Below are 19,210 nucleotides of genomic sequence, written 5' to 3'. Positions count from 1 at the left end.
TTTCTTAATTATACATGAGGCAGTCTAGAAAGAGAGACCAGAATTAGAGGAAACTCCTAGATGGGAGCTTGCTGTATAAATAAAGGTATACTATAGAGGTATACTATATACAGCTTTAAATACTATATACAGCTTTAACTCCTACTAAGTGCATTGTAGTAGGAAGAGCTAATTCAGAAACTGATCATCTTAAATCACTGCAGTTGAGGATAGCGTAATTGCTCCTTGAAACTGTTTCACAAAAAGGATTAAAAAGAATGAAGAATTTTTAAAAATCTTAATTAAAATCAAAAGAAACTATATATCATGCATGTAAAACAATCAGGAGATAATAAAGAGTAAATAAGAAACCTGTTATAAGTACTTACTTAGGTAACACATCATTTTTATGTACAATATACTTCAGCCTAGTTAAAAGCTCAACCTATCTTTTGTTTTAGAGAATTAAGGAGAGAACAAAAATGTTTCAGATTTCACATTTCCTACTATAAACTATTCCTCACAAACCTACATCTCAATTAGTAAAAAATGTGCAGTGGCTACCTTATAATTAACTCACATTTTGGTAGGCTATGATCTATAAGATGTAATAACCCAATTTAAAATTAGAAAAATATTATGGGCTAATAATACATTAAAAATAATACTGTAGGTGAAAGTTTTATGCTGCAAATTTTTCAGAATTCTACACACCTAAATAATTTCTGAATTTCTTCTTCATTGCTATACTATTATAATATCATAGAATGAAAATTGAAGGGATTTTCAAATCGATCTAATATGCCGCTCATTTAATGAATGAGATAACTAGTTCCCAAAGAAGTTATCTTCATTCCTCATGGTAACACAGCCTCTTGCTGGCAAAGTCTTACCTAAAATTTCAACTTCTCAATTTTAGCTCTGTGCCATCCCTACCATTTTTCTTGGCTGGTTATTTAATTAAGTTTTCAAGTAAGATTCACTTTTTGAGTCTATTAAATATTAAATGCACTACCATTGGGAAAAAAAAAAGATTTCTTCCTTTCGTAAACAGAAAAATTATCATCCTCATTTTTCTTATTAACAATCTTTCCATATATGTCAACAATATTAATTGGAATATTAAAGTTACACTTATGAAGCATACTATATCTAGAGAATGTGTGAATAAGATGAAATGAGGGAAAATGAGGTTTAACAGCTTCTCTACCCTTAATCATAAAACAAGCATAAAATCATGTGTGTTCAGATACCAGAGTGTTAACTAAAATACACATGCATGGCATACACACACACACACACACACACACACTCACACACTTTAATACCTGAGCAAGATTTCCCTAGGGTTATATAATTCTGAGGTTATGTATTTCTGAGATTTAAATCTGACTTTCATATATGCAGGTGTAAGAATTAAATTCTCAATTAATGAACAAATTAATATTTGTTTTGTAAAGATTCTAAAATCACAATGTCTTATTTGCTAAGCTTACTAAATTTCAAAGGACTGCAAACTCTATTATCTTGTATTGTTCTGTTCATTTACATGATCCCTCCTCTCCAAACAAACAACCCACCCTCAGATTATAATCAAGAGGCTGACTTATATATATATATCTGTTCTACAAATATAATTCACAAAATACAAATACACTATGCTTATGATTTTTCTTTTTTCTTTCTTTTTTTTCTTTTGCACAACTCGTGATTAATACAGATACACCTCTCTAAAATTTCACATCATTGTGCTGACATATCCAGAAATTGCTTTAATCTACAATTAGTACAATGATGTATGTTGGTCTTATGGCAAGACAGAGGGACTTCAAAAGCATTTAGTAAATAGCATAGTAGAAGAATAAAGATTATAGCACTTAAGTCTCAGACAATATCATGAAAACTATAAAATAAACACATCGGATCATCTTGAAAGGGCTGTTACCATTTAACCTGCAACAAACACATTAATCAAAGGCATATTTTATCCAATCAGGGAGCGGAAATGTAAATTATACTGAGACTGTATAAGATTCACAGCACAGACTCTAGAGCCAGATTGCCTGAATCTGAATATCAGCTCTACTTCTTCTAAAGCTATGCAACTTTGGGAACTTACTCAGGTTCTCTATGGCTTAGTTTCCTCATCAATTCAATGGAGATAATACTCCTTAGCTCACAGGATAAGGATTAAGTGATTAAAAATATATGGTACACATTATTTGTTTTATTACAGTTGTTGTTTGCATGTATAGAGCATTTACAATTCCCTAACAACTGAGCCAACCCCTATACTTGCATTTTATCTCACTTAATCCTCCAACAACCTAAGGGGTAGATAATAGTGATTACTGCTATTTTACAGATAAGGAAACTAAGCCACAGAAACAATACTGGTCAGAGTTAATAATAAGAGAAACAGGTGTCAAATCCAGCTGAGTGGATACAAATCCTCAAACTAATCATCTGTTACACAATACTGTCCCCCAAAATGTAGAAAAATACTGAAATTTAATAAAATTTAGGCTCTTCACATAAATCTAGCAGGCTACTTTTTAAAATATCCAATGTTAATAAAATACAAAGGTAAAGAAGGACTAAAATGGAATGTTTTTTTTCATATTTCAAGACTCATTTTAGCATATATTTAATTAGAAGTTCCTTTAAAAAAATATTCAATCACACTTGTTAAAGATGGCAAAGTATACTTCATTTGGGACCATCACAATAGACATTAGGACCATAGCAACTGGATTTTATAGTGGAAGAGAAAGATGCAGCTCAACTCAATAAGCATGGGCAAGTGGGAATTTATGGCCAAGGGAAAGGGTGGAAATCAGTGGATGAAAAATTACTAGGAGGAGACATCAAAAATAAGAGGAGATTCTAGCTAAAACCAACCAAACAGGATTGTTGCAGAAGCTCGCCCTGGTGATCAGACATCCCCTTCAGAGAGGTGGAGGATGAAGAACCTGACCAGATATCTAGGATGGTAAGATATCAAGGGTGGGGGGAATTCTGATTGAACTGACTCAGCAGGATAAACAATCTAAACTTACACCTAAAGGAAGCTAGCTAAAAAAACAAAAAAAAAAAAAAAAAAAAAAAAGGAAAAAAAGAGGCAAGAGGTTAGACTCAAATAAATAAAACCAGAAATGAAGGAAAAGTAACAACCAATACCACAGAAATACAGGGGGGGTTATAAGGGAATATTATAAAATATATGCCTACAGATTCAATAACCTAAAAGAAATGGATAAATTCCGAAACTGAATCAGGAAGTAATAGAAAATTTGGACAGACTGATTACTAGCAATGAAACCGAATAGGTAATTTAAAAAAACAAGAACAAAAACAAAAAAACTCCCATCAAGCAAAATTCCAGGACCAGACGGCTTCAAAGGTGAATTCTAGCAAACATTTAAAGAAGAGGTAATACCTATTCTTCTCAAACTATTCCAAAAATATAGAAGAGGAAGGAAAGCTTCCAAATTTATTCTATAAGGTCAGCAATACCCTGATACCAAACCAGATAAAGACAACAACAACAAAAAGAAAACCACTGGCCAATATCTCTAATAAACATAGATATAAAAATCCTCAACAAAATATTACCAAACTTTACATTAAAAAAATATTACATTAAAAAAAATCAATTACCAGGATAAAGTGGGATTTATCTCAGGGATAAAAGGGTGGTTCAATATTCACAAGTCAATGTGATACATCACATTAACAAGAGAAAGGATAAAAAACATATGATCATCTCAACAGATGAGAAAAGGCATTTCACAAAGTACAATATCCATTCTTGATAAAAGCTCTCAACAAAGTAGGTTTAGAGGGAACACACCTCAGCATAATAAAGGCCATAATATGAAAAGGCCAAAGCTACCATCATATTCAATGATGAAAAAGTGAGCGCTTTTTCTCTAAGTGCAGGAACAAGAATGTCCACTCTTGCCATTTCTTCAGCTTAGTACTGGAAGTCCTAGCCACAGCCATCAAGTAAGTAAAAGAAATAAAAGGCATCAAACTGGTAAAGAAAAAGTAAAACTGTCACTATTTGCAGATGATCTGATACTATATATAGAAAACCCTAAAGACTCATAAATGATTTCAGGAAAGTCACAGGATACAAAATTAAATATCAGTTGCATTTCTTAACAATAATAATTATCAGTTGCATTTCTTTAGACTAATAATAAAGTAAAAGAGAAATTAAGAAAACAATCGCATTTAAAAATTGACAAAAAATAAAATACGGATGAATAAAGCAAGGAAGTGTATTCTGAAAACTATAAAACACTGATGAAAGAAATTGAAGACAACACAAACAAATGAAAAGATATCCCAAGCCCATGGATTAGAAGAACCAATACTGTTTAAAATGTCCATATACACTATGGAGTATTATGCCTCCACCAGAAAGGATGAATACCCAACTTTTGTAGCAACATGGACGGGACTGGAAGAGATTATGCTGAGTGAAATAAGTCAAGCAGAGAGAGTCAATTATCATATGGTTTCACTTATTTGTGGAGCATAACAAATAGCATGGAGGACAAGGGGAGATGGAGAGAAGGGAGTTGAGGGAAATTGGAAGAGGAGGTGAACCATGAGAGACTATGGACTCTGAAAAACAATCTGAGGGTTTTGAAGGGGCGGGGGGTGGGAGGTTGGGGGAACCAGGTGGTGGGTATTGGAGAGGGCACGGATTGCATGGAGCACTGGGTGTGGTGCAAAAACAATGAATACTGTTACGCTGAAAATAAAAAATAAATAAATAAATAAATAAAATGTCCATGAGCAATCTACAGATTTAATGCAATCACTATCGAAACACCAACATTTTTCACAGAACGAGAACAAACAATCCTAAAATTTGTACGGAACCACAAAAGACCCCAAAGAGCCAAAGCAATCCTGAGAAAGAAAAACAAAGCTTGAGTATCACAATTCCAGAGTACAAGTTATATTACAAAGGTATATTAATCAAAACATATGGTACTGGCACAAAAGCAGACATATAGATCAACGGAACAAAACAGAGCCTAGAAATAAACTCAAGCATAAATGGTCAATTAAACTACAACAAGAGGTAAGAATATACAACGGAGAAAAGATAGCTTTTTCGACAAATGGTGCTGGGAAAATGGGACAACTACATGCAAAAAGAAAACCAAAAACTGAAAAAACAAAAACAATGTACCATTTCCTTACACTATGCACAAAAATAAACTCAAACTGGATTAAAGACCTAAATATGACACCTGAAACCATAAAACTCCTAAAAGAAAACATAGGCAGTAATTTCTTTCACATCAGCCTTAGCAACATTTTTCTAAATATGTCTCTTCAGGCAAGAGAAACAAAAGCAAAATTAAACCACTGACACTACAACCAAATAAAAGCTTTTGTATAGAGAAGGAAACCATTAACAAAACCATAAGGCAAACTATGGGATAGGAGAAGATATCTGCAACTAATATATCTGAGAAGGGGTCAATATCTAAAATATACAAAGAACTTATACAACTTAACACCAAAGAACTAAATAATCCCACTAAAAAATGGGAAGAAGACCATTTTTCCAAAGAAGATATTCTAATGGCCAACAGACACATGAAAAGATGCTCAACATCACACATCAAGGAAATGTAGATCAAAACAATGAAATATCATCTCACACCAGTCAAAACAGCTAAAATAAAAAGGACAAGAAATAGTAAGTGCTGGCAAGCACTTGTGGAGGAAAAGGAACCCTCATGCACTGTTGGTGGGAAAGCAAATTGGTGCAGACACTGCTGAAAACAGTATGGAAGTTCCACAAAATGTTAAAAACTGTACGATCCAGTAATTCCACTACTGGGTACTCACCCAAAGAAAACAAAAGCACCAACCTGAAAAGCTATGTACACCCCTATATTTAATGCAGCATTATTAACAATAGGCAAGATATGGAAGCAAACCAAGTAAATAAATGTCTATCCACAGATGAATGGATAAAGATGTAGTGTGTGTGGGTGTATCTGAGTATGAATGAATGAATATGAATATTACTCAGTCATGAAAAGGAATGAGATCTTGCCATTTTCAACAACATGGATGGAACTACCACGGATATGGTGCTAAGTGAAATAAGTCAGAGAAAGACAAAAACCATATGATTTCACTCAAACTTGGAATTTAAAAGATAAAACGAATGATAAGACAAAGAAAAAAAAGAGAAAACAAAAAAGCAGACTCTTAAATACAGAGAACAAAATGGTGGTTGTCAGAGGGGAAGTGGATGGGGAGATAAATGGAATAGATAAAAAGGATTAACAGTACACTTACCATGATGAGCACTGAGTAATTTATAGAATTGTTAAATCATTAGACTGCACACCTGAAGCTAATATAATAACACTATATCTTAATTATACTTCAGAAAAAAAAAATAAATAAAAAGTGGGGTGTGTAGGTGGCTCTCAGTCACTTGGGTGTCTGACTCTTGGTTTTGGCTCAGGTCATGATTTAGGAATCATGAGACTGACCCCCACCTCAGTCTCCATGCTCAGTGGGGAGTCTACCTGGGGTTCTCTCCCTCTCCTATGTGCTTCCCCTCGCTCACACTCTCCCTCTCAAATAAATAAGTATATCTTAAAAAAAAAAAAAAAGTATTTGCTATTTAACAATGGAAGTAGGTATTATGAATAAACTTATTTTCTTCTCCTCTTTAGCTAAAAGAGAGAGACACAGCAACACAACAGCTTCCACTCTAAGAGATTTTTTTTTTCTTGAGACTTAATCAAGACATATAATCACATTGTACATAGTTACAGAGTAGCCTCGAAAGAGACCCTACTGACAATATGTGTTTCCAGGAGAGCTTGTGAGGGAACGTAAACAAATAGCATGGGCTTGGGAATTTGGGAGTATCGCATAATCTGTGAATATCAGAGCTACTATGTTAGACTTCAGAGATGATACAGCCTAAGTTCTTCTAAAATAAGAAAATAGAGATCCAGAGAGATGAACTAACTTGCCTAAAATGACAGAATTGGCAAGTGACAAGTATGAAGTAGCTGAGATCTCTTAGTGAAGTATCTCAATCAAAAAACTATTATATAACTACTTTTTCCTTACAACATGTATATACTATTTTTAAGTTTGTTTTTAATAATTAAAAATGCTTATAAATTTTAAAAACAAAACAAAAACTATTTAAAGAACTGTCTCTTCCCTCAAAGAAATTACAAAATATTTCACTTATATAAAGCTACAAAGGTGTACAGACCTAGCAATGTATCAGCAAATAATTTATTAAGTATTTATTTGGAATTAATTGCCTCTGGCATACTGTATTAGATTATAAAAACTATCACAAAACAATGGAAGGCCAAGACCCTAACCTTATCTAATAGAAAAAGTAAAAACAATTCATAGATAATTTTTAAACAAGAGGATGACAACATGATGTAGGACTGTATATGAGTCCCAAGGGCAACTGAAGCAAGAAAAAGATCACTGTGGAATCATCTAAGTCAGGAAAGGTACATGGAAGAAGTAAACATTGACCTTGCCTTAAAAAGAAGAGAATGTGATCCAAAATATTACAAGTAGTAAAGTAAGCAAATAGCTGCAGTGCACATTCAAAAGAAAGTACAACTAAACAAAAGAAGCAACTGACAACTGAGATGAAATTTAAAAATTCCCTGGAAAACCCATCTTATCAAAACAGACACAAAACAAAATTTAAAAGAATCTCAATAGCACTATATTTATTTTTAAAAATGAATTATCAAAAACTGCCCAAGAACTAAAACTGTGATCCAAATGGTTTCACACAGAAATTTAGTGAAAAAGTATCAATTATAAAGATAAATGAGAGAGGAACACTTTCAAGTATACTCTAAAAACAAAACCTGATAAAGACTTTACAAGAAATTAACAAAAACAATACTTTCATGAATAGAGACACAAAGCCTTTATCAAAATATTAACAAATGAAATCCAAAAACATATATATAAAAGGCAATACCTCATGACCTAGAGGGGCTTATCCCAGGATTGCAAGGTTGGTATAATTTTTTAAGCCTCCTTATGTGGAAGAAGGAGCTAGACTGAAACCCTGAAGAAGGAGCTCATGCACCTCTGCCAAAATCTCCTTATTGAGGGGTCTTACAGACACTCTACTGACTCAGTCCTTTCTACTTCTAGCCCTTGCACCCATCCTCTCCCCTAGTGCCCAGAAACCAGCAAAACCTTTTGTTCAGGACTTCCTTAGCAGTGACATAATGCCTCACTCCCCTCCACGTCTGCATTGATTGATTTGAACTTCACCCAATGCTATTCAGCGGAGAAAACATGGAATATCTAGGGAGCCAGCAACCTTTCCTGTTTGGCCTCTTGTTTATGCACTACAATAAATAAAGAAATTTACCTATCCTAATTGACCACCTCAACACCTGGCAGCTCTCCATTTTTGCATTAACAGCTTCAAAAAATTGAATTTAAAAATTATACAATAACATCAAAAAACACTAAATAAATGGAAATACATTTAATAAAAGATATATAAGACTTTTATACTGAAAACTACAAAAACACAGATGAGAAAAAATAAAAGATATCTGAAAATCTGAATAATGTAGAGCTATGTCAAGTTCAAGGATCAGAGCACAATCCTGTTGAACACCCAAAAAACAAATAATCCAATTAAAAATGAGCAGAGATTTCTTTAAAGAAGACATACAGATGGCCAAGACACACAAAGATGCTCAACATCACTTATGATAACAGAAATGCAAATCAAAACTATATCACCTCACATATGTCAGAAGAGTTAAAATAAAAAACACAAGGAACAAGCATTGACAAGAGTGTAGAGAGAAAGGAACCCTCATGAACTGCTGGTGGGAATGTAAGCTATTGCAGCCACTGTGGAACAGTATGGAGGGTCCTCAAAAATTTAAAAATAGAACTACCCTATGACCCAGTAATTGTACTAGAGTATTTATCCAAAAAATACAAAAACACTACTTCAAAGGGATACATGCATCTTGATGTTTATTGCAGTATTATTTATAATAGCCAAATTATGGAAGCAGTAATTTACATTACATATATATAGCTCATATATATGAGATACATAGGGATCCAATTTCACCACATCATCACCAACACTTGCTATTTTGTTTTTAAATAGCCATTCTAATGGTTTGAAGTGGTATCTTGTGGTTTTCATTCTAATTTCTCTATTGAGTGATCTCTTCATGTCTTTGTTGGCTGATGTGTATCTTTGTTGGAGAAATGTCTATTCCAGTCTTTTGCTAGTTTTAATCATGTTTTTTGTTTTGTTTTGTCTTAATGAGTTGCAGTTCTTGATGTACTCTTTATTATCAATCCCTTATCAGATATTTGATTTATAAATATTTTCTCCCATTTTGGGGGGCTGCCTTTTCACTCTGTTGATATTGTCCTTTTGATACACAAAAGTTTAATTTTGAATGAAATCCAACTTATCTATTTTTGTGGTTGTTGTTGCTGCCTGTGCCTTTTATGGTATTATATCCAGGTTTCTTTTTTTGTTTTTTCAATGAAAATGGGCAAGCATTTCTGACATGTATATGAAAATGCAAAGGAACTAGAAGCACAAAATAACTTACTATATAGTAACTTGATTACTATAGTAATCAAGACAATTGGTACTGGCTAGGAATAAATACTTAGCTTAATGAAATAGAATACAGTTTCTAAAAAACCCACTTTTTTTTTTTTAAGATTTTATTTATTTGAGAGAGAAAGAGAATGAGCAATGGGGAGGGGCAGAGGGAGAAAGAGAAAAAGAGAAGCAAAACCCCTGCTGAGCAGGAAGTCTGATGTGGGGCTTGATCCCAGGACCCAGGGATCATGACCTGAGCTGAAGGCAGACGCTTAAGGACTGAGCCACCCACGCGCTCCAAAAGGACCCACATTTAAAAAGCCAACTGATTTTTAACAGTGACACCAAAGCAACTTCATGTAGAAAGGCAAGCATTCTCAACAGATGGTGCTGGAAAACTGGAAACCCACATGAAACAATAAACCTTCCTTAACTCTGCCTGAGATCATAAAAAGTAATTTCAAATGGATCACAAATCTCAATATTGAAGTTAAAGTTACAAAGCTTCTAGAAGAAAATTTATGTGATAATCTTTGTAACCTGGACATAGGCAAAGGATTCTTAGATAGGAAACAAAAGCAATACTCATAAAAGAAAAAGGCACTTAACTGGACTTCAACAAAATTAGTAACTTCTGCTCTTTAAATGATACCATTAAGGATATGAATAGGCAAGCCACGAATAAGGAGAACATGTTTGAAAAACATTTATTTATAAAAGGACTTACATCCAAAATATATTTAAAAACTTCTACAACTCAATACTAAACATGTAACCCAATCTTAAAAAAAATGGACAAAAGAATTAGTTCTCAAAGAAAGACACGCAAATAGCCAGAGTACATGAAAATGTGCTCAACATCCCTATATCTATATCTACATATGTATCTTTATCTATATATCTATAACTATATCTAATTTACATTACTCTGATCAGAGTAAATTAAAACTACAGTGGGATTCCCTCACATACCTATTAAAACAGCAGACATCAAATAAAAACTAAACATATTATTTATATGAAATTCTACAAGAGGGAAAATGCAAGGTCGAAAAGAATAGCAAAACGGGTGCCTTTGAAAAGAATGACTGACTGAGAAAGGGCACAGCTTCTTGGAATTAATGAAAATGTTCCAGATCTTATTAGAAATGGGGGTTATATGAGTGCATACTTTTCAGGAAAGTCATCAATTTATTCACTTAATACTTTTGCATTTCACTGTATATAACTTACTACCACCCTCCCAACACACACTAGTGAACAGAGCAGATTTACTTTTTGTAGTTGTTTGGGTTGGCAATTCTGAAACTACTTCCTGTATATTCTAAACTCAAGCAGGGAACTATTGAACATGATACTTTTAAATAAAGTTTAATAAATGGAAACAATATGAAACTGTTTAAGTTTGTTTCATTATTTCATTATTACTTTAGGATTTACAATTTAGGGACACTGAATTTTTGTTTGTCTACGTAGTTGACACAGTGTAGATTTTAAAACACTGAAACAAAACATGTATGATTTAGTTTCTATTTAGGGATAGCCATTTTTTTACTTTTAATTTTCTGTTTCTACATCCAAATAACTAAGATTGAAATACAGTGGTATTTCATCAAAACATCTACTTTTAAAAATATATCAGCAAGGATAATATCTTTTAAAGCTTTTTTTCCTACTTATCGTTAGAAATAAGGGAAATAAAAATATCGTTGTAAACCAATAATCAGACTGATTTCTTAACGCAGCTTCCTATAAAGTGTGTAAGCCACTAACCACTATGATTGATGGGGGTTGGGGGGAGTAGTTCTAGTAACTTGGAAGGAGAACATAAAGCTTTACAAGGTTAAGCTTAACAGAGACTATGGCCTTCAAGATGGTTATACTTTCAAGAGAAAAAAGCCAAGTTAAACATATACCAAAAAGAATAGCAGCCAAACTTGAAGAAAGAGGTACATCACAAAGCTGTCAGGGTGACATGAGAGGATACATTTTTGCCACACGTATCTGAAGGAAATAATTAAAATTCAAGCTTTGGAAGTAGTCCTTCAGAATAAAGTAATTTTATGATACTAACTAACCACTGACTCAGGAATACAAGACAAAACAAAGTAAAACAAAAATGTAAAACCTATCCTTGAAACTGCTGGTAGAGGCAAGGAATAAAAACAAGCTTGTCCAGAAATGTCTTTGTACAGAGAAATGTCTGGTTTTCATACATTTGAAAGTTATTAGAAGACATAAATCATTTTAAAACTTGTAGTTATTTCTAGGTTTTAATTTATAATTATCCAAATAATCCAAACACCACCACTTACAATCATTATATTCCTACATAAGTATGCAAATTTTATCATTAAGAATGATTATTATGTGATAAACTGCACAAGAAACAGTAAACTAACAAGTGCATAATCAAAACAAAAAACTCATTCTATTTGTTTTAAGAAATCTACCAACTGCAATTTTGACTGTTTTTAAAAAATAATATTAGGTTTCATTTTTTAAGTATTTTTTTAAAGATTTATTTATTTATTTTAGAGAGAGTGCATTGCGGGGGCTGGGGGGCAAGGAGCAGGGGGAGAGGGAGAGAGAAACTCAACCAGCACGACACAGGGCTCAATCTCATGAACCATGAGATCAGGACCTAAGCCGAAACCAAAAGTCAGATGATCAGCCATCGGGGCACCCCTCATTTTTTAACGTAATTTAAAACAATCCATTTTTAGTGATCTGATGTTCTATGAGCATAGTTAACAAGTTATAACTAATCTTAGCTTTACCCTCTAGTCTAATAAAACCTTTGCAAGAAAACAACCGTTCAACTATGACACAGGTAATCTAGTAAGACTCCAATACATGTTAGAACAAAATGGGTAATTTAAGGAAAAAAAAAAAACCTGAATAATCAGAGACTAATATTTGAAATAAAATTCTGATAAATATGAATTTTTGCAGGTGCTCCTAACAGGTTATAATACAATCAAATCTAGTTAGGAGGGAAGCACTCAGACGCCAGATATTGAAAATGTGAAATAAGTAAAAGTAATAACGATATTGTTGAGAGACCAAACATTCTAATCTTATGGTTCAATATCTATATAATTTGCCATATGCTCAAATAAGGAGGAGAATATAGTAAGCATTTAATAGTGTGGACTCAGCTATAAAAGTAAAACAGCTTCATAGATCGTTTCCTACACTCAAAGCTTTTGAGTAATGGCCACAATACAAAATAAAATTAAAGATACTATTCATGGAAACAAATAGATTCCAGGGTTTTTAGTTTTAGGAAACCTTTTTTCTCTCTCCTATCTCCCATTAAATATTAAGATGTACACAGTTAAGCTAAAATCTAAGGTCTAAAAGTTGGTCTTATTCTAAATCTGATAGCTTGATAAAGACTTAGAAGAAAGGCATACCGACATCTAAAAATCTATCTTTTGCAAATCAAATATGATTTCCTAAGGAGAGGGATCACTTTAGTTCTGTTTGTTACACTGATGTATCAACTAACTAATCTCAGATCTGTAGTGCCTATTTCCTTACCTAATACACAGAAAAAATTCATCCCCCTTTTTTTAGTGACACAAAAGCAATTTTCCTTTATTAAGCCTTCTAAACAACTTCATCAAATACTTGTATTTAATGACCAATTTGTTCTAGGAATAAATTATAACAGTAAAAGTTTTCTTTATTAATTCAGCAAAGAATGATCAGTCATTATTTATATGAAGAAGTCATTCATTTACCAAGCACGTACTGAGTATTAATTATTCCAGGAACTGTGGAAACAAAAACCAATAAATAATGTATCACTACATGGCCATAACTATCTCAAAAAAAGAACATCCATCACAGAGAAATAAATACCTAAAAAGACTTCACAATTCCAAAACAGAGTTTCAATCTGGCCTTTAGCATTAAGAAATACACATTTTTAATTGGAAATTTCCCACACAATTTTGATTTAAATTTTAAAAGCAGATGGCAAAATGGAAGCACTGTTTTTAAAAAATGTGTAAGATACTGTAAACCATCTTCCTCTTTAGGACCTTGATCACTGTCAGATTTCCCATGTCTAGTGAAAATAGTGGAGTCTAATCATTTTAAGGAACATGTCTCAACAAACTCAACAAAAACAAGGCATGCACATTCTCTGAAAGGCAAAAATAAGCATGTATTATTACTAAAACATATTTACCAATTGGAACCCTTATTTCAGAACCCTCATATATGTGTCCTTTGTATTACTAAACAATACTACTACCACTACCCTACTATTTTATATGGAAAAATACTTATTGCTCATTTAAGTCCCTAATGGAACAGAGTATAATTTTGATCATGTACAATAAAGGGAAAAACTGAGACACAGAAATGCTAAATTACTTGCAAAAGACCTGAGAAAAACTTAGACACAAACCAAAAATAATAGTTGGAACCTAGTATCACAGTTAACGGATTAAGTGAACTCAATTTCCCAATGATATTAAAAAATTACACATGTAAATTCACATATACACATATACAAATAAAGGAAGAAGCCAGGAAAATAATTAAGAAGGAATTTTTTATATAGCCTGAATTACATAGAGAAGTGTGGTTTCAAAATCAAAGCTGCTAAACCTGAGTCACATCTATCAGTTCAAAGGAACTTAAGAAAATAAATACAGTATATTCAGTAAAATAGTAATTAAATTACCACCCAAGAAGTTTCATTTTATAATAAAACCTAACAGACATACATAATAAGTATAAATGTGTCTCTGACTAAGCACTGAAATATATCTTTAGGAAAAATAAAGTCTAATTTAAAATGTCTTAAAATGAAAAGTTAAAAAATAGCATGTGTACATAATACTTAAGATGCAATCATAAAAGTGCAGAATTTTGTGGGGTGGGGTGATTTGGAAACAATAATGGTGCCAATTACAAAATAAAAGAGATGTTAGGGGAAATGGCTGATATTAACTTATAAGATTACCTTTTAAACACATGAAATTCTACATTAAAAAAAAAAAATTCTTCTTTAACCCACGAGCAATCGTGCTTATATTGAATATGTACTTTGTTTTTAACAGAAGAGTCACATTATAACCATAAAACATTTTATGGCACTGCTTTATGTCCAGCTTATTTTATCCTCAAAAACATTAACATATAATATTTATAAAAACATTTAATTCCCTCTTCATTACCTCTTTAAAACCTTTGCAGAAAATCTGTGATGTTATCTTCTTAACAAGGCAAAACCAAGGAAAACTTTGTATATTCATCATTTCTAGAGTAACAAAAATATCTTTACCTTCCAGAAGACTATCCACAAAATCCCAGACACTGGCATGTTATAATAATGCAATTAGGAATGGAAATTTTATGACAGAAATTAATTAAATGATAGGAAAGGCCAATATTATTTTTAAAATCTCACCAAGAATCGAAGAAAGATTGTATCTACTTTTTTAAATGACAACTAAAATATGATGTGTTGGAGATGCTCTTGTTATAAAGTGGTTTTTAAAATTAAAATTGAACTTATGTCTGAGGTTCTTTCAAATATATGACCAAGCAAATAAAATAAATAGAAACCTGGTAAAAATGTATAGGTCCTATAGCAAAAATGTCATGAATCAGCTTCCTATCCTGAAAAAATAAATAAGAGGATTGATATTTACATAGTTTCAAATAACTAAAGAGAAAATAACCAGTTCTCTAAGTTTTTAACTAGTTTCAAATTGATCATGTCCCACGATGCAACCCTCAACCCCAAGGGGATTTCGTTTAGATTGAATTTTTTTCATTATATAAGACTGTTTTAATGGGTTTTTTTCTTTTATTTAGTTTTATTGTCTTATGCATTCTATCATGTTATGCTTATGGTTGGGATTTCTTTTTTTTTTACATAAAGAAAATTATAGTATGGTCAGAATTATTCATGTGTATCTTCGAATACAGGAACTACTCTAACCTAAATTTAAGTGAGTTTCATTTCCAGGAGAGCCCTCATGACATTCTATATGTACTACTTCTGAGAACACTGACAAAACATGATAGACCTTCTTAACTTTAAGGAAGCACTTTTAATTTCTTCACTGGAATATTTATTTTCTCATTTTCTTTAATGATAGTATTAAAAAACTCTAAAATTTAAATTTAAAACTGCATGCTTTTATTTAAGGAATTTAAACAAATAGAAATTAGATTTTTAATGACAAATGACATCATTTTGGAAGCAAATATTTAACATCATTTAACAGTACTAATATATGGTTTAAAAACTCACTTTTGAAACATTTAATTTCTGTGCCCTCAGTTAATTTCACAGGGCTTCATCAAAAGACAATTTTTTAAAGAAATCAGAAATTGTTTCCTTAAGACACAAAAAGACTCTTTGTGTCACTGTCCTTTGAAAGAATGATACTACTTTTAAATTAGATCTCCTTTTGCTCACCCCACTTTACCCACTCCTTCATCTCACCCAAGGCTTTGAGTAATTTCTTCATCTCAGCAAAAGAGGCAAAGGCTAAAATTAGCAGTCTCTGGACCCTCAGGAATAGCCACTGTGCAACATCAGCTGAGATTCCTGATTAGCATTATGTCTCATAAAAAAAAAAAAAAAAAAAAAGAAAGGTACCAAAGCAAAACAAAGAAACAAAGAAGAAAACAAAATAAAAAAGCAAAATCTATCTAGGCCATCTTTTCACCTTTCTTTATTTCATGAGAGAAGCATTTAACACATTCGTTTTGATAAGTGGTAAGGAAGTGCTAATGAAGCTCTTGTCATTGAAAAAGAATCTGTCTTATCATTATCACTAATAAACTTCAACTTTTATAATATGTAACAACTTAGTAATTTTATTGTTTTATGAAATAATCTTCATACAAGGTGTTTAGACCAAATTATTTTTTTGCCCTCTATACAGAGCATTACCAACTGCTCTTATCAAGAGAAAAGTGTTTCTTGTGTTCAAAATCCAGATTATCACTCTTAATTACACCTAAAGCCAGAAAATAGCCATGCACATGAAATCTGTTTCTGAACTACTATTTCCACTAAATAAGATTTTAAGAAAGGTCCTATATTGTGATTTTTTTCCCCATTATATCTGTGATGAGAAAATATGAAGATGGAACTTTAACCCCCTAAAGACAAAGTCTCAGCATCCAATTTACCTGACAAGATTTTCATTGTCTCCAGTTCCCTTGCAAGTTGCACATTCAGTTCGTAAATCTTCAGCCTTAGGCTTCTTTTGTAACACAGACTGCCTCTGCCTTCTCTCTCTAGGAATTCTTTCCTGCCATACAAGGGAAAACAAAACAAAACATAAAAATCAGGATATGGGGGAAAAAGAAATCATTTAAGAAGAAAGTTTCTCAAAGTTTAGATTGTGTAAAAAATGCTTAACTTATTCCAACCTCATGTTTTTCTTCCTCAGGAATGAAGCTTCGCTTTCGTCCTCTGGTTCTCTAAGGAAAAAAAAAAATCCACAAAAATTTCTAATGTTTAATTTAATAATAAAAATAAATATTCTCTGTTAAATGTTACTGCTTAAGTTAAGCACTTGGAAAATTAGTATTTCTAATTAATACTGTATTGCTCTAGTGCACTGTTAAAATTTATGTCACAAGAGATAAAAACATGACAAATTAAATGCACTTTATAAGCACTTTACTTTTAAATTACACAACTATCTGATAAGAAAAATAAATTCTTCAAAATCAACTGGAATGACTTCTCGATACTTCGCACATGTCACACAACTATGATTCATCCAGAGCATTTAAACCTTCAGAACTTACATGACTTTTATAGCCGAAATGCTAAACCTGGGCTCATACTACTTCTAATACTCCTGTGTGTGTGTGCAGAGTACATACATGTTTGTATAACATAACCAATCAATTTTTAACTGCCATCAAAAAGTGGGAGTAAAAGATCTCAGATGTCCCCAAATCCTAGATGAAATAAAACTAACTAAAACTCGGGTTCCATGCCAAGAATGGAGCTTACTGAAAAAAATTTAAAAAATTAAAAAAAAAGAAAAAGAAAAACTAACTAAAACATGGTATAAATGACTTATTTTAAACTTAATTAGTTGAAATTTTATATCCTATATTTCAGAACACATTTACCATTAGAATGATGACATCTAAATGTTAAAAGTAATTCCAATAATAGTATTGCATCCAATATGTTCAAAATCTCTACCCACATTGCACAGCCTCTTGTAGATTTATAAGCCCCATGTGCAGACCATAGTTCTTTAGAGACTGAAAGGGAAAGAAGGCACCATTCCCACAAATTCTTTTGTCTGCTAATATCGAGGAACACTCCCAAATTAGAATAGGTACCAAATAATCCTAAACAGAACTGATAGCCAGTATAAGAACCCTGATGTTTTCTTAAATTACTGTCATCTCAATTCTTCAAAATACTGACTCCTTTGTTATTTAATATCATGGCTAATTGCATACTGTTTAGCCTGGCCAAAGATAACCAACAGTTAACTAAATTAGTCATTCAAAAGAAGTAATTTTATAAACAACATATTCATTTACATTTGTATTGCTAGTCAGTATGTTCTAATTACATTATGGAAAAGTTGGAAAAAGTAAGGCTATACCAGGAAAAGGCTTTAAATGCAGGCCCTATATATGTCTATTCTTACTTCTAAAAAACAGCACTGAGCCTTGCTCCTCAAAATACCAACATAGCTCCTAAGCACTGGCATGCCCTGGGAGCTTGTCAGAAATGTCGAAGCTCATGCTCACTTCACCATACTGAATCAGAATCTGCCTTTTAACAAGATCTGCAAGTAAATTATACATATATTAAAGTCTGAGAACATCAGTGTAGAACAGCCCTTAATATTGACAACACTTACCCAAGTTCTACCTAAAACCTTGAAGCTAGCTCTTTACATATTCATCCTCCCCTTCCATGACATTCCTGTCCTTTATACTTCAACTTCTGTCCTCCAAAACAATTCACTGTAAAAACTGGTAAGAACCATGTCATACTCATCTTTCTAGACCCAATTAATCTTAAAACAATATGTATTAGATAAAAGCTCAATAAATTTGTTTTAATAAAATAAGTGGTTAGATTAAAACTCATAAATAATTATACTAGATAATGCAAATGATAAAACAACTGACAAAATGGATAAATTATTATTCCCTTCTCCAGTAATCTATTTTAAATTTGCATAATTTATGCACACGGGCATTTCAATGAGCTGATCCAAATAACCACTACCAAAGGGAAAATATTGGGGGCACCCAGCTGGCTCAGTTGGAAGAGGCTGTGACTCTTGATCTCACGGTCATTAGTTCGAGCCCCATGCTGGATGCAGAGGTTACTTAAATAAATAAAACTTTATGAAAAAAAAAAAAAGGGAAAATATTGAAATGACTCCTTTCAGTTCTACAAACATCTAAGAATGCTCATGAAGCCTCACACATTTCCATATTTCTCTTCATTCAACCCATCTTTAGGTAATGAAGTAGCAATTCAGTTTTCTACTTTAGTAATAAACTACTACTTGTAGTTGGGTTGGCTTTTTTTTTTTCATAGAAGTC

The 19,210-nt window shown here is 32.4% G+C and overlaps 1 protein-coding gene across 4 annotated transcripts in view; it reads right to left on the bottom strand.

The window, feature by feature from the left end:
- LOC111147237 (PHD finger protein 14) overlaps positions 1–19,210 on the bottom strand; it is a 232,980-nt gene that overhangs the window by 100,012 nt on the left and 113,758 nt on the right. For all 4 annotated transcript variants that reach the window (XR_002640604.1, XR_002640605.1, XM_022503156.1 and 1 more), the window contains 2 exons: positions 17,045–17,095; positions 16,802–16,923 (listed from right to left, as the gene is read on the bottom strand). Coding sequence is in view for 2 of the 4 variants with exons in the window: in XM_022503156.1 (XP_022358864.1) it covers positions 16,802–16,923; positions 17,045–17,095 (173 nt within the window). In the remaining 2 variants the exon portion in view is untranslated. The remainder of the gene's footprint in view (positions 1–16,801; positions 16,924–17,044; positions 17,096–19,210) is intronic.

The sequence above is a fragment of the Enhydra lutris genome, unplaced genomic scaffold (genome assembly GCF_002288905.1).
Source record: "Enhydra lutris kenyoni isolate GAN:26980312 unplaced genomic scaffold, ASM228890v2 scaffoldscaffold16, whole genome shotgun sequence".
Lineage (NCBI taxonomy): Eukaryota > Metazoa > Chordata > Mammalia > Carnivora > Mustelidae > Enhydra > Enhydra lutris.
The sequence above is the reverse complement of the archived record's forward strand: the minus strand, read 5'-3'. Positions and strand labels throughout refer to the sequence as shown.